The 21,271-nt window shown below is 35.9% G+C and overlaps 1 protein-coding gene and 1 long non-coding RNA gene across 2 annotated transcripts; one reads left to right on the top strand and one right to left on the bottom strand.

Annotated features, from left to right (window-relative positions):
* Positions 1 to 3,542: 3,542 nt before the first annotated feature.
* Positions 3,543 to 6,643, top strand: LOC118061506 (uncharacterized). The gene is made up of 3 exons (XR_012170949.1): positions 3,543 to 3,857; positions 4,339 to 4,379; positions 5,858 to 6,643. It is a non-coding gene; the product is annotated as an uncharacterized lncRNA (long non-coding RNA).
* A 2,556-nt stretch (positions 6,644 to 9,199) lies between these two features.
* Positions 9,200 to 19,086, bottom strand: LOC118061507 (protein argonaute 10). The gene is made up of 22 exons (XM_035074954.2): positions 18,407 to 19,086; positions 16,667 to 17,343; positions 15,980 to 16,188; positions 15,586 to 15,735; positions 15,347 to 15,480; positions 15,133 to 15,242; positions 14,931 to 15,037; positions 14,557 to 14,695; positions 14,344 to 14,460; positions 13,772 to 13,879; positions 13,607 to 13,678; positions 13,274 to 13,396; positions 13,023 to 13,182; positions 12,759 to 12,880; positions 12,316 to 12,453; positions 12,084 to 12,226; positions 11,915 to 11,977; positions 11,490 to 11,553; positions 11,272 to 11,407; positions 11,076 to 11,149; positions 10,115 to 10,241; positions 9,200 to 9,659 (listed from the first exon to the last, which is right to left on the bottom strand). The coding sequence occupies exons 2-22, from the start codon at positions 17,168 to 17,170 to the stop codon at positions 9,469 to 9,471; spliced, it is 2,991 nt and encodes a 996-aa protein (XP_034930845.1). The 5' UTR covers positions 17,171 to 17,343; positions 18,407 to 19,086; the 3' UTR covers positions 9,200 to 9,468.
* Between the last annotated feature and the right edge of the window lie 2,185 nt (positions 19,087 to 21,271).

Below are 21,271 nucleotides of genomic sequence, written 5' to 3'. Positions count from 1 at the left end.
TTATTTTTTATATTTTTAAATCAATTTAATATACTAATATTAAAAATAAATTTTTTAAAAATTTTATTTTAATATATTTTCCATACAAAAAATATTTTAAAAAATAATATTCGCTGCATTCTTAAACACATCCTTTTATTTTGTTTTTATTTTTATTTATTTATTACTAGATGAATGCAAGTATGACCCTCTCGAATTTCACAGCTGATTCATATTTGCAATGGGCACTTCATCATGAGCAATAGCGTGCATACCGAGCAAACAAGTGTCTGGTGAAGTCGAGACACACACACACACAGTACTTACATATGATTCGAGCTAAAACTAGGGTCTAATATATATATATATGGCAACAACTAGTTCAACAAATATAGGCTTATTATGTAATTCATCGATCCTTGGCAGTCTTCATCATCGAGAAGTTGGGTGAAGATATGTGACAGACCTCTATTAACCGATACTAAGGTAATTTAAATCTCAAATGGGAATCTTTGAGATTTTGTGAGGGGCATGTGCATGGCCACTGCATAAAATCATGATTCTTGCATGAAACTCCTTGAATCCGTGCTTCATATGTTGTGGTTTAGCGTGGCAACCATTTATTTTGGAATAGATGCTATGCTGGATTTTAAAACTATATATCTTATTCTCTAATCCAGTTTCTATTAAATAATAAATTGCTATATGTTTGATTGAATGCAACGTGATATAATATAATTGAATGTGTAATATTGTAATGAAAAAGAATATAATATAACGAAATGGGATAGTTTATTATATTCATTTGTTTGGTTCCAATGTAACGAGTGCGCGAACAAAGTTTTATTTGAATTCTTCCAAGTTTTGAAAAAAGTTATTGCAGTCCTTGCGTTTTATTTCTATTTATAAATTGGTTTTTATTTGAAAGCTTTTTGGTCTATGTACTTTATAAAATCAGAACTTAAGCCTTTATAAAGTTTTTTTTACAATCATGTCCTTGTAACATTACTCTTCGTCAGCTAATAGTTTATTACATGATTTTTAATATAATGCTTGAGATGTAATAAGTCATTATATATAATTGTAATGATCTATTACATTATAAAGTCATAATTGTATCATATAGTCCATTATATGTAATTATCAAACGTGTAATTAGTTTACACAGTATTTTAGGACGAAATATTAATTCGTAGGCTACTGACAATTCATTGATTTTAGAAAGTATTCAGCAATCAGGCGGATCAATTATTTGAACAAGGCAATATCAGGTATGCTAAAATGGAGAGAGGGGCTGCATAAAAGGCAAATCGAGAGATGGTTACAAGCATGTCAGTATATTATCTGGAACATTTACGTACAACCATATGTAGATATCAGGTATCCTGCGTAGATACCGAAAGAAATGCCCATCTCTCTCATGCAAACCTTTCAGTAAAACCGCACTTAGATTGCTTTCTTATTCCAAGAGAGAGAGACATTTGTTAAAATTTGCAACGCTTATATACAATATATATATACAGAGAGAGAGAGAGAGAGATTAAAAAAGAAGAAGATACTTTATATACAAGAAACAAAAGCAATCTACAGATTACCAATTAAAAAAAAATAAACAGTATCTTCTTCTTTTTGCCTCACATTGTACGTCTCGTAGCCGATTGTACAAATTTCATATGTAAGCAATCTAAACCAGAGTGTGCGCATAACATCGTATACTACTACTACTTAACTGCAATGTCATATATATAAGTGTGTGTGTAATGATCACACAAGCTTAATTAAGTTATTTGAATTGTTAGTTTCTGGTTAATTAGTTAAGGGTTTTGTCGTCAGGGCATGAGCTTTTTTTTGGGTGCAGAGGCATGAAGAATGAGATTCAATCAAGTTATATTATTCTAAGCTTGATAAATTAATGAAGTTCATCAATACAATATTAATTTGTATAATTAACTAATAAAATCGTTGGGCACCGAGTATCTAAGATATGTAGATATGCGCAGAATATATATATATATATATATATATATATATATATATATATATATATATATATATATATATATTAGCTATAAAACCCTAGATGAAGGGAGATAACCTAGATCTGCATATATTATGGGGTTTACTATTGAAGTGTTGAGTGTTTATTGGCCCACATCAGCGTAGGTACAGTTAACTTGCTTATGATAGATTGCATCCATATCGCAGGAGGAATATAGCAGCCAAAGGGAATCTATTCCAAGAAAGAGAGGAGATTTTGAAAGCAATGATCATCTATTGGATATATAAAATAGATGTTGAAATCAGAAAAAGGGATTCATTTGGAATCTTGAAATCGGTAAATGATATCTCAAAAGGCCAAGGCAAATCTAATCAGGGTCTGGGAACACAGATCGATCAGCCATATGTTAGGTTATAATTGAATCGCAACATATATCCATGAACTTTATTCTCGAGAATGGCTCACGGCGTTGCTAGCTAGCTTATGCACCTGGTTCCATCATCACACCAGGTGGTGCAAAAGGGCTTCTAAAACAAAAGAAAAACCTCAAAAAACAAGTCGTTTTCCTGATTGTCTAGATCAGATACATGTTTCTAATTAACAACTCCACGCAGCAGCTGGCACCAACCAGGTGTAGGATCGGCAAATATCCAAGATATGGCAAGTTTGCAAAGAAAAAGGTTATCATCAGCGAACAAAGAAAAGATGCTTATATGGAATTGGGATAAACACACATCACATTATCGTCAGAGAGAGAGAAACAAGCAGCGATGAGAGATTCACAAATTAAATCTCCTTTCTTCCTAGCAAATTAACCATGCAAGAATTTAAGTAGATATGGTCCCCTCATATGCTCTCCTAGCATTTGTACACCCACCCCCCTTTCGGCTCCTGGGTTTGATGCTTTACTTCTCACAGTCAGAGAGATAGTCCCCCACCCTCCCAGGGCCCAGCCTAAGAAAGTATTTAATGCTCCTACAATATATATGGAAACACTCACTAACTTGTCTGCAAAATTGCATGGTTCTATTCTTGGCGTGACAATATTCAATTTGCATCATCAGGGACCACTCCTTACATTTTCCATATATAAATTTTGTTTTTGTTTTTATTTTTTCCCTGAAGCCCGCTTTCTCAATTTTCACTGTCCTCCTATATATTCCATCAACGACGAAAAATAAAAATAAAATTAATGATAAAATAATCCTGATAATTCATAACTCCCCTTCAATCCCCTCCCCATCCTTCTATATATACCTCCTTTATCCTCTCAACCTCTTCATACCCTCTCATCTCCTGCTGTTCTTAAACTATAACATGTGCTAGCTAGCTCTTCTGAGATGACTGTGCGTCTTCTTATCGTGCACCTCTATCAGTTGAAGCTGCCAGCATGATCTTAGCCTTCCTCCTTTGTTGAGGAAAGAAACAGATCATGTGGCTGTTTCACCTGTTGTTGGTATCACGAGAAACCCTAATTCTAAATAAAACCTAATCAATTTCCTTTCTTACATGGCTAGCTAGCTAACATTAGGGTTCTCCTTGTCCAATCCCTAGAAAGGTAAGTGATCTTCTTTATAGAGTATATCATTTACTCTCATCTGGGTTTCTTGGGTTTTGCTTCTTACTGTTGTGTTTGCCATAAAATTTTGCCTCTTTTTTTTGTCTGTGTGTTTAGTGTATTGATTGTTGTGTTTCTGCTCTTTTATTATGTGAAACTTGTGAGGAAAATTTTCAGTGCTAAGGTTTGTTAGGGTTTTAGGTAACAGGATTTTGCGTCTCGGTACAGTTCGACGATTTCAAGATCCGTCCTGTTGCTTTGGTGATTGAGCCCTGAGGTTCCTATAATTAGCTTGTCGTACGGATCTTGTTAATTAATTTGGTAATTAAGCCCCTTCTATTTCCTGTAGATTATAAATGTACTATATCTTATTTTTCTTTGTTTGGGTTTTATAACACGGTTATATGAATTGATTCTGGCTTAGATTAGCGGCAACAAATTTCGAAATAGCAGCACTCATTTTAGGGTTTCAAAAAACATCTTATATGCACCTTCCCATCATCACCTTTATTTTAAGTTGATTTGGAATATAAGCTCACCTTACTAGTCTGGCTAGGGTTTCTGTGAAGTGCGCGCATTCCTTTCTAATTTAACAACTCGCAAATCAAAGTGTTTGTGTGTGTGTGTGAGATCAGAGAAAAGGAGAGAAGAGTCAATAATTTCTTTAAATTTTTTGCGTTTTTGAGACTAACACTGTTTTCTCTCTCAATTAATCGAGTACTCATGATATAGAAAGCAAGTTTTTTTCTTGTTATGTTTTCAAAAACTTGCTCTTGTATTCCTTTGTTGTTTCCTGTTTCAGGTTCTCATGATGTTGGTTAATTTATCCAGTCTTCTCACTTGGTGAGTCGGATCTTGGTCATTTTACTGCACAAATACAAGTTACACACCCACAAACTACCCAGAGTTTTTCTGGGAAGCAATTGAGATCTTAATATGTCATCATTTGAGATTGGTCAAGAAGAGAGCACTCGGTTTTTTTTATGTGCGTGTGATTTTGCAATTTTGAGTCGTGTAAGATTTCATGAAATTAAACAGTAAGATTGAGAGACTGCTTGAAATTTGGAGAATATATCTGGTACATGAAATAGAATAGTAAGCTTGTCCTATTTGAAAAAGTTCTTTCTTTAACATTTTATAGATCATCTCGTGGATCTCTTATCTCTTGTAGCTTAAAGATTCACAATGATGAAAGCATGGGTTTTTTTTCATACATATTCTTTGAAGTTCCTTATCTCTTCCAAGTTTGATGGTGAAGAAGAAGAAGAAAACAATGGTGACGATGACAGTGAGAGGGATTATTAAGATGACAACCTCTTAGTCTTTAGTTTGAATAGCTAGGAGACATCTTGTCTTAGGAATATACTAACAAAGGGTTTGGGGATCCAGTTGTAAATTATCAACATGAAACGAAATAAATAACCTTAAGAAATTCACCTAGTATTTCCCTACTTTCTTAATTACATGTGAACAGCAAATAGCAGAACTTTTGAGTTGCTGTAACCTTTGGGCCTCTAAATGCCTGTTTGATTGTTTAATTGATATTTGGTTGCGTTTTGGAGAAGGCTGAGAGCTACAGCATTATTAGGACAATGGTCTGGTTAGCACCAGCCCCAGCTCTGAGACTTAGACTCTATATTTGCGGACCACAACAATACAGATCGTGTGGACTGGCTGAATTGAGCATTAATGGGGAGTGAACCACGGGACAATTTATGTTGCGATTGAGAGAACCGCAACCCCAAACACTGCTTAATTTTACATCCTATTTTTATCCTTTGTCAGATCACATGCAGAATATTGCAAGAACATTTGAATCTTGATAGAGAAATCTGTCAATGGAGCCCAGATGTAGACATGTAACATTTTGAATTTTGAGAACTCACATTTCTACATCTGGGCTCCATTGACATATTTTTTGTATGTGATTCGTGCTTATGTTTCATTTTTGTCTCAATAAAATGTATTCTCTTGTCGTGTTATCAAAAATATTTAAACGTTGGCTTGCATGTGAACCCCTTAAACTCATTCCCAGTCCTTATACTCCATGTGCACACAAGAGTACAAATTAAACATTATAGATGTACATACATACATACATACATATATATATGAAGGTTGATGGTTCCCATCTAGCTATCTCTATCTTCCCTAGTAAATGTCACCTCTCTTTTATCTAGACATATGTGCTCGCTTGCTGGCATTTTTTTTTCAAGTACACAACAAACACACACACACTGGGGATGCTTATGCTTAGATACTTGAAGTCTATAGCTTCTCTCTTGATTGTTCAAGTATATATGGCCCCTCTATTTTTGTAGGAAGATCTATATGGACAAGATTCGATATTGCTTTCGTTTTTCCAGAGAACTCCAGAGTGCCCAAATAAGTAAAAACGTCATTAATTTGATTTCCCCAGCCATTACCAGAGCTTGCAATTGTCATTTTCGTCGAGGACATTGGGTGGAGGATCCACTGATGATAAGGCCTTGTTACATGCCATTTTAAGGATGCTCTTGGGAGACCATGATGCTGTCTGGACAACGACAATACAACTGACTTTGTTTTCTTGAAGGGACCCGGGAATGGTTCGCGTTTAATTGGTGAAAGAGAGAGATCAGTTGAAAAGGTTAGCAGAGTATGTGCCTTTGATGAGGTAGTGTGTACGTTGAAATGGATAAAGCTTGTATGTATCCTGGTACTGCACAATTCACATGCGGAGATAGTATCTTTGATATCTTTAATAGGGGAATTAATGCATATACTCAATGTGAGTTAGTGCTTCTTACTTACTTCATATGATGTGCCTTGCATTTTTTTTAGCTGTTACAGTCTTCCTAGCTGGCATCAGTACTTGAATTTTAGGATATGCTTAGCTTTCGGACGTTGGCTTAATGCAATTTGATGAGCTCCATTTTTTAAGTCTTTATTTTATACTCTTGACTGTTTCTGATGTAATGGCGGAATGACATTTTCTCTCAGAAATGTAACTATGCTTTAGCGCAACAAAAAGCAAATGAAAACTTGGTTAAAATTGAAGGTCCTGAGTTTCATTAGATTCTCAAGCATGGGGCACAGCGAATGCTAGTGGAATTGCAAGTGAACGGTGAAAAACTGAAAATGGATGGTACCTCACAGGAGGAGTGGACTGGGACCTCTACAGTTCTTAAAAAAATATATGTAATTATATGCTCTTTTACTATGAATTTTTAAACGCAATGATTTCGTGATTTTTAAATTATTCTTATTGATTTTTTCTGTCAAATTAAGTATTTAACTCTTTTTTTCGTTACTTTTCTAATTCTTACTTTTAAAAAGTGATTCTGCTCGAAGTTTATTGAATTTCATTTTGACAAAAACATGAGAATTGATCTCTTTTGATTTTAAAAAACAAGAATACACTGTGGCACTTTCAGGTTTTCTAGAATGATCAGTTCTTTTGCAATTGAATTTGAAGGAACTGTACATTTCCAATAGCAAGACGAATACATTTCAATAGTGGTTGACTTGAATTTTATCTTTTTACTTAAATTATGTAAAAATATTTTATTTTATCAATGCAGTATTCACTTTTTAAAGTAATTTATTTGAATTTCTTTAAAAAAAACCATAAATCTATGTTAGAGGAAAGCACCAGTATCTTCATTTTTTATAAAAGTAAATTGAAGAGTGTGTTTTTTCTCGAACAATAATTAAGTTCACTTAAACCCATTTCCCCCCCTCCAAGATAGTTCAACTTATATTGAATTTTCCAAAATACCCTCTTGATAAATAATTAATTTTTATGTTCCTTAAAAACATGCTTTTTTCTTTTCCGGTTCAATATATATATATATATATCTGTTTCCTGTCTCAATGTTTCCAAGAAAAAAGAAAAAGAAAAAAAGAGTATTTAAAAAACTATAGTAGAAATTGAAAACAATCTTCTAAAGGTAACCTAGTTATCAATGATGATACAAAAGGCCAGCTAACTTCCCCAAGATCAGCTTCTAGTGATATATATCCAAGATTTACTTGAGTCAATATTATCAGTCGGTTAAATTATAGCTAGCACTCACTATTCGCCTCTACACTAGCATAGAGGGAATAGCAGGACATGCATAAGGCAAAGCCGACGTGAAGTGTTAAATAATATTTATATAGTTTTATTTATTAAAAATAGAATAATATTTTCAGTTTAATTTATATATATTTATTTTTATTTAGATTAAGAATATATATTTATAATAAATAAATATTCAGAATTTTAATTTTTTTTTTTTTGTGTTTGATTTTAAAATCCATTTTTTCGGTCGCTTTCTCGGAAGGCCAGAAGCTTTTAATGGGCAAGAAAGAGGTCATGATTAGATGGCCCAGTCGATCCTCTCAAGTCTACCATATTTGGGTTAGGTTTAGACCGAAGACAATTCAATGCCAACCCGCTCGCCTAGCTCGAGCCTTTGAAGAAACTAAATTTAGGGCTGGGCTGGGACTTTAATGTAGCCTTAAGCATTAAAGTCGTATGAATAAATATTGTTCCGAATTTGTATGCTTCCTGGCTCTCTGCTGTTGCTAACACTGAAATTTTACTTGGGTAAATCTTGATTTCCCCTCTTGACTAGAGGATTGTGGAGGGTCTCATTGTAGGCCCAAGACTTTGTTTTATCTCATTCACGTCCTCCAAGTTTCACCAATTTTCCAATCCTCCTTCGGCCCGTGTATGTTTGTGATTGAGGAACTAATTAAGTGAAACTATTTTGTCTCCATTGTCTTCAAGTTTTGAAAAACTATCAGCTAAAGCAACATTCATGAATCATGATTTTCTTCTAGGATTATATTTTCAAGGGATTTCATAGGTTATATACACATACAGTAATGTTAATCCTTGTATATATTGGTGAATTAAGGCAACATGTGTTTTTTTCATGGATAAAAAAATAGAGTTCTTTGAACTTTCCCAGCCAGATTTTATCCATCCAACACTGTCAATGGATATCATTCTCTTTCGAATAACAAAATCAAATCTCAAAATATTTATTTAAATGACCGAATCTTTCAAATAAACTAGAAACATAAAACTCTCATTTGGCGAGAGATAAACATACCAACAAATCATATTTGAATAGATTCATTCTAGCCCTTTATAGTCTTAATAGTTCAAAATTGTCCTCTTTCTTTCTAGACAATCACCTCCGTATCTCTTCAAACTTTCTTTACCCCATACCCTTGAATCCTTGCTCAGACCCCCACCGAACCGTTGGAATCAGACCAAGGCTATGGTCAGTCACCAGACTTTGCCACAAGTCAGTTTTTGCTGCAAATTCTTTCTTAGATCACTTGTTCTAAAATCCTGAAATTTTTACAAGAAGAGAAGTTGGGTAAGAGGGCTGTTGTCTGGTTCTCATGCCAGCACGAAGAGCTCGCACTGTGCCCAAGCACCCACCGAAAAACCTAGTCTTGGCCTCATTTTTTACCAGCCAACTTCAAATCTTTTGACCCTCTGCAAATCCATCTGTCGCTTCCGTTCTGCATTTTAGTCTGGAGAAATGAATGGTAACAGATTGATTATAGCATGTGTGACCATACTAGTTACACACACACAACTCTAAAACTTATCCACGAGCCAAAGAGAACACAAAATCGGGGTTGAAACTTCACAAGTTACTAGATCATGCGCTCCTCAATGGGGCAAAATTTCCTACGTAGCGATCGATTCATTAATGAACATTTCTTTACAAGGCCTACTTTGTTCTTCCCGTCACCTGTGTTTAGGAGCGTTTCTCATGTTTTGAGATGTTTCAAGAGAACAACCGACCAAAGGCTTTTTGGGATTCTAATCACTGAGGTAGAATGAAACATTTTGCTATCATGCTTGTGTTGTTACATGTACATGAGAATTCTCAATACTAGCATCTCCAGCTAACCACTACCTGAATCCAACTTCCATTCCCCCCTAACAATAAAACATTACTCTCTTTACATTCTCTTTCAAGGCCGGCAGTGGCCGGACACCAGATTCTCCTGCTCGTGTTCCCTTAGCACCATGGCCGGCACCACTGCCTGCTGAGCCATTCTCCTGCATTACTGGCTCCGTGTAAAATCGAGCACGAAAAGCAGCTAAATGTGCATAGTATGCCGGAGGAACTGCACAAAAACCACTAACCACTTGAGTTGCAAGTTGTAAAACAATCTGCTAGAACACCCCGCAGAGAACAGGAAAAACTTGAGATGAGGAATTCATCATATGTCCATACTTTATTTGTTCGCATTAAATGCACCAGACTAGCTAAAAGCCGAAGATTGCATGTATTGTGCATCTATGGGTTTGTGCGGGGCGGGAGCATATGAAAAATCATGAAACAAATTTCCCTGATTGTTCCTATGTTCTCCCTCAAGCGAGGAACCTCATTAACTAGTAGCCAATTTCATAGTTCCTTTTGTTTTCTCCAAAAGAGAAGTTCATAAAAGCATCCAATTAATCAAGCTTCTGCTGTACTTTTTTTAAAATAGCTTAATTTTCTTAGTTCTTGCAAAAAGACTTTTAGGAGGTTAACTTCAATGGACAAAGGACCAGTATATATATTGTCCACATGATTTACCTACTGAAACGGAGCGAGTGCACCTAGCATATGTGTAGCAGAGATTGTTTGTCAAAGACTGGATTCCATCAGCTGTGAAGTTGTTCTCATCCCACAAAACATGATAGTGCGCTGGCCTACTTGTCCCCTGTCACATCAGATAGAAGCAAGTTCATCTCTATCTCGGAGAAAGCAAGACAGACAGTAGTAAATAAATATACTGATATTCAAAATTTGGAAGAAATAAGTCATCCTTAATTCAAACTGTCAGCATTTGCAAGAGATCCTCAGCAACAACACAACAACATTGAGCATTTGCAGAACAAGTTAAAGGCAATCAACAAATCACTACTTCAAATCTCAAATTTGGCAAACATTATCTGGCAGCATCCACCATGCTTGGAAATTATATCTGACACAAATCTCTGATCTGTTCATCAGTCTGATTTCAGTTTAATCCAACCTTAAGTAGCATCAAGTTAAGCTTTCTGCGTTTCCTATCTCAACACGTTAAAAAAATGTCATAACTCCTTAGATAGATCAATACTCAGAGATCCAGTCTGTAAACCATTAGCACGCCGTTTACCTGTTGGCAAGTAGCTATGAACCTAGCCTCTCCCAAGTCCCAACCCAAATAACATGATTCAGATTTCCAATCAAATTGAGTTTGTCCATGACAGTTGAGTAAATTATCACATTTGCATAGAGCAAAACTTCAACAGAAGAGGTATGATATTCATTGGAATAAGAAACATCCGCCTATGACAGTCTATCTAACTTAAATTTTAATGCAACTGGCACCTTATTCCTTTTCCTCTCTTTGAAAAAGTTCATCCATTACAAACACCCCACCACCACCACCATCTAAACAACCATCATAAAACAGCAAGGAGGTACTTGCTAAACATATACTTATGTTATGATTAATGAACCAAAACATTTCTAGTTGCTTATGAAAATTTACATTGAAGATAAATTCTACCTGAATACCAGCATGGCTACAGAGATAGAAGTCAAACTCTGTTGGATGACAGATTTTAGAATCAACCACGGTGCCTGGATAACAAAAACATCAAGAAAAACGAATTTGAATAATATAAGCTATTAAAAAAGAGGGAAAAAATAGACCAGTGCATCTTTGTGCACATACACAGCCAAAAAAATATTCTAAACTTTACCAGGCAGTATGTTTCCACTCTTGTCTGTGCTAGTCCTGTCCCTATGGTTGTTAGCAAACAATCTAGTGTGGTGACGTTTTTGTACAACAATGAAAGTTACTGGTGGCTGATAATTTGGCTCCAAAGACGCACAGGCCTGTGAAGAAATTATTTTATAGAACCAAAAATATTTCCATTTTTTTTTAATCGGAAACATGAATGTGGATTCAATTTCTAACCTTCCGAATCGCATCCAACTCATAAAGCAGAACTTGATAAAATTGTCCTTCACTAACACCATCCCTGCACAAGTTACATCCCATCACTTTAAGAATTAAAGTATAAAAAGTGTTTAATACAATGCATGCATCTTTCATATGTTCATATAGCAGATCCCGTAGGCAGATTTGCATGCAGATGCACAAGCATTTCCAGGCATTTGTAGAACAGAAAAGTTGAAAATGGTGCAGGTGCGCATGTATCCATGTGCAATCATCTCAGCTACCATTAACTGAGTATCATAGTAGTTGGGTGCTCACACCAAAAAAGCTGAACATAAATGCATTTGCGCATGTAGCCATGTTCTGATTGAACATGCAGTGTCTGCCCTGAAATGATGCATACATGTTATCAGAAATTTTTTGCATAAGATGACAATACTCGCCTGTAAAATATGATCCTTAGCGGCTTTTGTCCAGTTGCTTTCCTGAAAGAAATCAGAAGATCTCTGCACAGGAGAATATGATATTCAAATTGCAACATTCGGAACAATTATATAAACAATATTAAGAATTCAGGCAAAAAATAAGCCGAGGGAAGTGAAATTTCTTTACCTGATCATGCCACCGCTAACAGTACCACGAACAGGATCTTGCCATGTTTTGTACAAGTCCTGTATGAGTTCCTGTCTGTGAGCTTGAGCACAAACTAGTCCAGCATATTTTGTTACTTCAGGCCAGTCCTGAGAAGCCACCACCTGCAGGCAGGCCAACATCTATCAGCAACCAGATCTTAATAAATTTGAAGAGCAGGTTCAGCAAATAGAATTTGGTAAAGAAATTCTACAGCAGCTATTGAGGGGCTTGAGTCCTCTCCGTTCTCTGGGTGAGTCACATCTGCTCCAAAAATAATGGTTGGTATGTCGCTAACTAAAGGTATTCTGCAGCTGATAGCATCTAAAAGGACCGTATTTCTACCACCCATCTGCACCATGGACATGGAGAAAAGTAAGTGCTGGGAGCATGAATGATTAAGTAGTTAAACATTCAGGAAAACTTCAGACACTGATATGGAAATTAAAGAGCAAAGTAACTTATACCCACCAACACACACACACACATGAGAAAAATCAATTAGATGCATGCGTTCCATTGTAATTCTAGAACGTCACTGAGTACTCTGGTAGTTTTATAAATATACAACATTACAAGAGTCACTTCATAACTCTAGAGGTGCTTCAGACATTTGTACAGCATTGCTATTTTCATAAATCAGAGAGTTGATCTAACCTTTACATTGATCTTGAGGGACACATTTGCCAAGTACTGCTTGCTGATCTTGAACACATGTTTCGAGAGACAGCATTGAGATATTAAACCAAGATCAGTTTCGCATATTCGCTTCAGATCACCTAAAAAAGAGGCATATGTTACAAAATTCAAGTACTGAATCATATCTTCATTTTTTTTGTCAATTCAAGAAAAAAGAAAAAGAATAAGCATAAGACAACTTAATAGATCACAGCAATCAAATCCTCAGCACAAATGGCATACCATAGAGGGACCCATTGTTGTCAGGTAGAATAGCTAAGAGAAGCTCTAGCTCTTTTCCTTTGGTTCTGTTTGTGGATGCATGAATGACGTGCTTCAAAGCTTTCTCTACATGCTCGGGCCTGGCATTGTAGATAGGGATCACAGGCTCTGAATTGAACTCCTAAAAACAGAAACAAATTATCTACTTAATAATTGGTAAGGAAAAGGAAGGACGAGTGTTAAAAAGGCAGTCTGAATTATAGAAAAACTACCATTCCAGAAACTTGACACATTTGGGCAAGTTCATTGCAAAAGCCACGAGCAACACTCTCTTGCACACTCCTTGAGAAGTTAATACATGCCCACCGGCTTACAGTCATTCCATTAATCATTTTCTATGCATATGTGAATCAGTAGACATAAGATCATTGTTAGAAGGCATCAATGAATAGGAGTCAACTCAAATGAAAATGATATTCTTAACACATTCCAATATTCAATGTCCATTTGCAGCTTAGAGTATAACATCATATTACCCAATATATATATATATATATATATATAAAATAAAAAAAGAGTCCATGATTAAGGTACCAGTGCAATACCTTGTTCATCATATTCCATTGCCCCACTTGAGGCAAGCAATCCTTTTCTTTTCCAGTTTCATGATATTTCAGCTGGAGGTTCATGTGTCATTAGATGATGAACATGTAACAATACCATCTTCCTCTAGATCAATACAAACTTTAAAGCGAAGACTTTATATTTACCCAAGGGGCAGGGAGAATTCGAGCCTCAACAGAAGCAAGCTTTTCACTGATTTTGATCCCAAACTCCTTCGCGTAGGGGTCTTGATCATAAGCATTATTCTGAACAGTCTGCTTGTGTTGGAAAGTGCAGAGTACAGAATATTAAAAGATTAAAATAGGACACAAAAAAAAAAAGCAAAACATTAATGCAATACCAAAAGACACTAGACCACAAGCTAATTTCTAGAAAAATTGCATGCTTCTTTGTGAGCAGGAGTAAAATATACAGTTTGTGCAATTATTTGAACATGGAAATGACAGCAGTTATTCCATCAATGTCAGTGCTGGTCCAACTAATATGAGAGAACTCAAGATTCTGTCAGAGACCTTTCATCTAACACAAAGCTTGTAAAGCATGGTGTGGCACTTCAGTCATGGCATAACATGTGATATTATTTTTTAAGCAATAAGATTGCACAGTTTCTATTTTTCCAGTGATAGATGCGTGTTGCTCAAATTCACAAATCCAACTTGTTTGGTCTACACAAACAATATTCGCTTGAAGAGAAGGGAAGTCAAAACACCACAAATACCTGCAAAATGTCATTTTCCCGATCCCTGGGTCTTTGACACGTAACTTTTAGAAGGGCAGTAATTTGCCTCTCATTCAACCGTTTTGTATACCGTTGCCCCTCCACAATTTTGCAAGCCTAGCAAGCCAATTTGGAATCCACAAAAACTTAACCAGAGTAAAAGAAAGACAACTGAAAGCAAGGCATTGAGCAGAAAAAAGGACCTAGGCTTACCTCCATGGGTAGATAATTTGCTTTCTTCTGGTTTCCAACCTGAAGGCAAGGTAGATGTGCATGTTGAATGGTGAAGCCATACATCTCTTGGAAGTATTCAACAACTGACTTCATTGTCGAGTTATCATCAACAGGAAACCTACACAAGAAGAGCTTTGACTATAAGAACACGCATAAAGAATCACAAATATTCAGAAGCTCTTTGAATAAAACAAAATTAGAGAGAATCTTCCATTTCCTTGATCTAATTGCATGCTGAATAACCTCAAATAACTAATCAATTGCCGTACCTTTTTCACATAAAAGAAAATCTCAATGGCCTGAGTAATTAGATAATTTAAAGAGCACATAAGCATGAGAGAACTAAAACTTACACAAGTTCTCTTGTAGGCTGAGATGTCAAGCCCGAGACACGATACTTTCTTCGTACACTCCCTCTGTGAGTTACTTCAACTTTCACTCCTCTTAGACCTTTTTTAATCTGTCATCATGTTTTTAATTAGCAGCTCAAGTTAAAGTAAATTCCAAAAGATTAAAAACAAAAATAGCCTTCGTCATCTCCACGGTTTAAAGTACCTTCACTCGATCAGAATCAGACAATGGCCTTGACAATACATCTTTGCCTAGAAGCTGAGCGACAAACTCTATCACAGGAAGAGGCTCAATGAATGCAGCCGAGGCCATATCTACGCCACAATACATAAAGAAACATAAGATGAGACTGAGAAAACATCATGCAAACTACAAAAAAAATCTATCAACACGCTTCAATTTCTTGTAATTAAATTACCAATGTTTAAGGACAGTCCCATTTGAGTCGGTCTTATACTCTGGTAAAATCCGCACCAGGATTCCAAGCCATCACCTAGTCGCTGTGGTGCTCTTATATCGGGTGAAAAAAAGGATCTTCCAACAGGGCAATACCTTGACAGAGAAAAGACATCATGAAATAATAAGGCTCAATCCAAGAATTACAAAATTATTGTGCTAAAATTTGAAATGATCAGTAGACTCAATAAGAAATTGTACCTCTTTGTAGAGAGCTCTCTCAGTACAATGTCAAGAATCTGTAGAGCTTCCTGCGGGGCATCAGCATGTTTTCCAGCTAAGAATTGACCCAAATGATACATGTTTGCCCTTGCAACAAACTTGATCACCACTCTGTATTCTCTCTCTCTCCTGAATAATTGTTACAAGGGCCAAATAATTACTTCATAACCGCGAATAAAACAGAAGAAAAATCTAGCATGCATTATTAATGTGATAAACAGGAACTTCTTTTTTTTTTCAAAAAACTTAAATTTATATTTCTTACCCTCAATTTTCTAATTCCTTATTAATAACAATCTTATATTGAGCCAGCAGAGGAAAACAAAGTAGAATATAAAATGAAGGAACCAAGACAGGGATAATAAATACTAACTTGGGACCACTGATACCATCCTCTGCATCAACAAGCTTAATAGCGAACTCCTTCCAAGCAAACGGAAGTTTACCAGCTGTGTACAAGCTCTTTCTGCCATCATAAGCAGGCAGTCGCATTCCTAAATCAGATTCTTTGTAAAGCCTCACGAGCTCTGCCATAATAGCTCTGTTCATATTTCTTGATGCCACTTCAGGAGTTATAGTAACCTGCAAGAATCAGAAGGAACAGATGGTGAAAAATGGTAACAAGCAAAAAGAACATATTAACGGCCAGATTTAACACACTCGTAAATGTCACCAGAAGTACAGAAGAAAAAACAGAAACCATTTAATTTCATCTACAATGCAACAGCAAAAGATAAGAAGAAACAACAGTATAAACGCGTCAGCTGTCAGATTTAGGGCCACGAATCAGCAATGCCATAAATTCTCTTCAGAAAAGAAATTAAAAACTTAAATATTCTACAGCAGCGTATATCAACAGTCATGTTCAATACTGTAAGAATCCATCCAAGAAACAGAGAACAATAAGAACATTTATATGCTCAGTGTCGGGTTAAGGGCCCAGATGATGAATACAGAAAAATCCATTAGACAAAACTTGGGAAGAAAAGGAAGAGGAAGGAAAGAAAAGAAACAAAAGACATCATCTTTCCCTTCATTACAATAAAAGAAAGAAGCTTACATCATACTGGTTCAAGTCCTTGTCTGGTAACTCTGCAAAGAAATGGTTGGCCTTAACAATACACTTGCTACCAACTTGACCAAAACCAGGCCTGCGCGCGAAACTCAAAGACTTGCTTGAGGTAGGGAACCCCGGACCCATCTCCATTTCACAAACATTTTTACCAGTCTCAATAGGCCCAGTTGAAGTAGTTGACTGGAGATCACCAATTGGATTCACAACAGGTTTATGTACTACGGTACAAGGCCTTGAACAAGGCCTCATACATACATCTCCTTGATCAGACTTTCTACCACCTCTGCCTCTCCTTCTCCCTCTATTCTTTGCAGGAGGTGAGGTCTGGTTTTGGGTTTTAGTGTTGGAACTTTCTTGGAGTGGTTGTGGTGGTCCTTTGCCATTTTGAGCAGTTTTGTGGTGTTTTTGAGGTTGGTTTATGGAGTTCTGCATGTGAGTTTTAATCACTAAGTGCTGCTCTGAGCTCTCTTTCATTTGCCTTATAGGCATAGCTAGTTTTTTCTTTCACTTTATTCCCTTCACTCGCTGAAACTTTATGTGAAAGCAGCAAGATACTGTCTTCAAAAAAGTAAAGATTCACCGAATGGCAAAAATATACTTTATTTATCTTCTAGTCTTTTGCTTGTTGGCCTCACAGGCTTGGACCTAAGACCACTTCCCCTCTGCAACCAAAAAAGGTTCAAAATCAATAAGAGAAAATGCATGGCAGCCCAGTGAACAAAAAACTAGGCACTGTAAAGAAATAGGAATGATAATGATGACGGTGCAATTCAAAGGAGTTTTATACGCAAGTACAAGGGTATGGATAAAAGGCCGGGACTTTTTTGCACTTCACAAGCAGCACTAGTCCTTTGCAAATTTTGAAATCAAGCCTTTCACCTCTGATTCAGCATATAAACCCCATAAACATAAATAAAGTACAAAAAAAAAGGCAAACCATTGAAGTGGCGAATGCAAAACATGAGTGCACAATACATTAATAGCACAGGCACATATATATGGTATAGATTGTTTGTTGAAGCTTTAAACAGATTTTTTTCTCTTTAAAAACTACCTTAAAATCTCAGGAAAGGAACCAAGAAAAAGAAGGGGGGGAATTAAAACAAGAAACCCCAAATAAGACCAACAACTGAAAATCAGGTCCGCGACTCGAAAAATGATGCCAGATTCAAAGAAAAAACTGACCATCGCCAATCCAAAATCTTCTTATAGATGGTTCTATTTAGCAAGCCCAATGACAATGAATCGAAAGGACAAGAACAAGCAAACAAAGCAGTAGTACAAAAGAAAAAATCAAATATGTTAGTAGAAGGAAGAAGCCCAAGAAATACATTAGTTATATACCCAGCAGACAGAACCAAAACATTAAGCCTATCTGTTCCTTGTACAAAACTGAAAGTTCATAAATAAAAGATCAGGTAAAAACCAAGCAGAAAAAAACACAGCAAGAGCATTACAGAAAATTCTATTTTATTTAAAGAGAGATTTGAAACCCATATGAGTACACGTAGAAGAAAACAAAACAAAAAAAAAAAACAAGAACAAGGAGGAGTAAGGTTGGTGTATACAAAGCGAAGGAATAAACTTTGTAAAGGGCAGTGAAATCACTATCATACCCAAGCAAATTTATTGCTTTGATAAAAATGTCACAGCAATAAATACCAACAACGACTCCGACAACAAGAGAGAGGGTGAGGGAGAGAATTACTCATACACAACACTCACCTGCTCACTCACTCAGTCGGTAACAACCAAGATACAAGAGTTGAGGTTGCAAGAAGAGAAATGTTTGAGAGAAGAGGGAGACAAAGAACGTGAAATGATGGGTTTAAGGAGAAAGGAAAGTGAAGGCTTTTTATGGAGGGTTTCAGTTCTTCTGGCTTTAGAAATAAAAGAGTAAGAGAGAGAGAATTCTAGAGAGACGATGATGATGATGAATCTTTATACACGCATGCAAGTGTGCTTTTGGTGTTTTCTTTATCACGTGTAAAAGGCTTTGTGAGTGAGGCCCTCTGCCATGCCTCCCTCCCTCCCTCCCTCCCTCCCTCTCTCTCTCTCTGCTGCTTTATATATTACGACTACCCTGCTTTTAGCCCCTCTCTCTCCCTGTCTTCGGTTTCAGTTCTTGATGACTGAATTGCGCAGCCTCGGGGACGTACCATTGCTTAAAAATATAGGAGCAATTTGAAAAGAAAATATAAAAATAAGCGAGCAAATATGTAAGTGACACGCTTAAGAAAAGGGCAATGCGGGAGACAAGACTAGAGGGAGGGGAGGGATGGGGTTTAATATTAGAGAATACTGATATTATTACTATTGTTGTTGCTATCTGTATGGTCCAAAGAGAGTCACTGAGTAAATATAAAAGCAATCATCCACGGAAGAAGAATAATTCGAACTCACAGTCCTCACTCCTGCAGATTTCTACATATGTTATGTAATGTTCACTCCTTTTCTCTCCCTCCCTCTCTCTCTTTTTTTTTTTATTCCTAATTCTTAATTTCTCTTATACTACTTCGAATATTCTCTAGTCCCTATGTGCCCACTAAACAAACAACACCCCCATCCATTATCACAGCCTTGCTGAAGCCTTCAACGGTCGATTCAAGGGGACTTTAGAACACCGGGTCCACCTTCCTTTATTTTCTTTTTTTTTTCCCTTACTCCTTATCTATATATGTGGCTCCCACTGGCCTTTTGTATTGATGGTCTGATGATCCAGCGGGCATCATGCTCTACCTTCAATTCATGGCCTTGGCCCCCACCAATCTGAGGGCTTTGATGAGGAGGAAAGCAAAGTGCTTGGCCCTTGTTGCTTTCTTATTTTGTTGGGTTCTGTAGGGGAAATGATCAAAAGATCATAGATTCATAGGTTTGTTAATGAGCAGGGAAGTACTTAATGATAGCCTTGGATTTTTGGATAATAGGACAGGAAAAAAGAGAGGAAGGAGTGCGTAACGAGGGAGAATAGTGATTATGTGCATCATGATATCCTAGACTTGGGGAAGGAAAAGGATCCCACTAAACGCATGTTCTTGGTGGGAAATCAAACTAAAGTTTGATGAAAACCACTTCATTATATTTTGGATGGTTCTGATTGGATCGTCTCGGATGGATTAGTGCTTCGTTGACCATGTTTGAAATGCTTGTGGCTTTGCTGTCTCTGTACAAGCAATGGTGGGCAGTTTATTAGCGGGTAAAATAAATCATTTCCAGCAAGAGAGGGTAAAAAAAAAAAAGTGTTTGTGTTTGTATCCTCGACGGGGATACTTTGGATTTGTTTCTTCAAATAAACGTGGTGTATTTTGTCATAAAAATAAAAAAATCGTGCAATCTCTTGGATCTGCTTCTTCCCATATCAATTCACTGTGAAGATATACGATTGGTCCTCTCGGCTGTTTTACATGGTATCTATTGACGAAATTGTTTATGTGATATGATTACGTGGTGATAACAAGCATCCATCTCCGGTTTTTCTTTGTTTTGTTTTGATTTTTTTTTCTAGGAGTGTTGCAAAATAATCGTGCCATCAACAACAGTTGTTGCTCTCACTTTGCCAACCCTAAACTCTTGGAAAATCACCAATTATTTAGCGCTCCGAACTCTACTGTTTCTTTGAGTTTTCTTGAACTTTTTATAAACCCATGTAACGTTTTGTGTAGGCTCTTGTTGTATGGATGAATAAGAATTTGTAATATCATAAATCACCAATTGAGTTTTCTTGAACTCCATCCATGTTTTTTCATATTTTAACCATGTAATTGCTAATATTAATAATATTAGAAATTTACCTGATTATTAATTTCAGAGTCTATAAAAATTAGTCAGGGTGCGCGTAATCTTACTTGAATACCCAATATAAATAAAAAAAATACAAATTTGTAATATCTTTCATGCATCCTTTTAACATGTTTTTCTCTAAAGTCCTAGTTCAAGAATATCTCGACTATTAAAAAACTTTAGCAATCAAATAAACAGGTAAACCCCCGAAGATCATGAATATGGATTCATGATGAATATGTCACTTATGAAAGAAGGTTTGACATTTGCAAGTTAGAAATCCAGCAAGTTCAGATGTAAGGTGGATATGACCAGCATTATCTTTCAATATAAGGTGAAAATTAAACGTAAAACCGTGGATTGGATGGGGAGTTGCTTCACTATGGGTGATAAAAAAAAAAATGAAAATATAAAAAATATGATACAGCAGATCACCCCATCTTCACAGTTTACATGGTCAAAGCTATAATTTGGATCATGAATTTTACCGAATTTAATAATTTTATTTTTTTAAAATTATTTTTATTTAATTATATGATAAAAAAAACTCTCATAAAATTAAATATCAATCTCATATCATGATATTTTTTTGAGATTGCAGCAACCCTGTAAAAAGCAGATAAAAATCAACTATAAAGACATCTTAAGTGCCATGCACTAATTATATACTCGAACGTTTAATTGAAGACTATGATAATTTTATAATAAATAAATAAAAATAAATATGAAGGTTAATTTAAAATTTATCAAATAATACACGATAAAACTAGAAAATAAAAGGCTTAAAGAAAATATCAAAGTGAAAAAAAA

Source organism: Populus alba, chromosome 10 (genome assembly GCF_005239225.2).
Source record: "Populus alba chromosome 10, ASM523922v2, whole genome shotgun sequence".
In the NCBI taxonomy this organism is placed as follows: Eukaryota; Viridiplantae; Streptophyta; class Magnoliopsida; order Malpighiales; family Salicaceae; genus Populus; species Populus alba.
Note: the sequence above shows the minus strand (reverse complement) of the source record. Positions and strands in the feature narration are given on the sequence as shown.

What these genes read in the sequence shown, in the direction of transcription:
- LOC118061507 (XM_035074954.2), bottom strand. Translation starts at nt 17,170, where the DNA reads ATGCCTATAAGGCAAATGAAAGAGAGCTCAGAGCAGCACTTAGTGATT. An exon ending in GGGAAAATGACATTTTGCAG is followed by an intron (nt 13,880 to 14,343) that starts GTATTTGTGGTG and finishes CAACACAAGCAG; the next exon opens with ACTGTTCAGAATAATGCTTA. An exon ending in CAACAATGGGTCCCTCTATG is followed by an intron (nt 12,881 to 13,022) that starts GTATGCCATTTG and finishes CCTCTTTTTTAG; the next exon opens with GTGATCTGAAGCGAATATGC.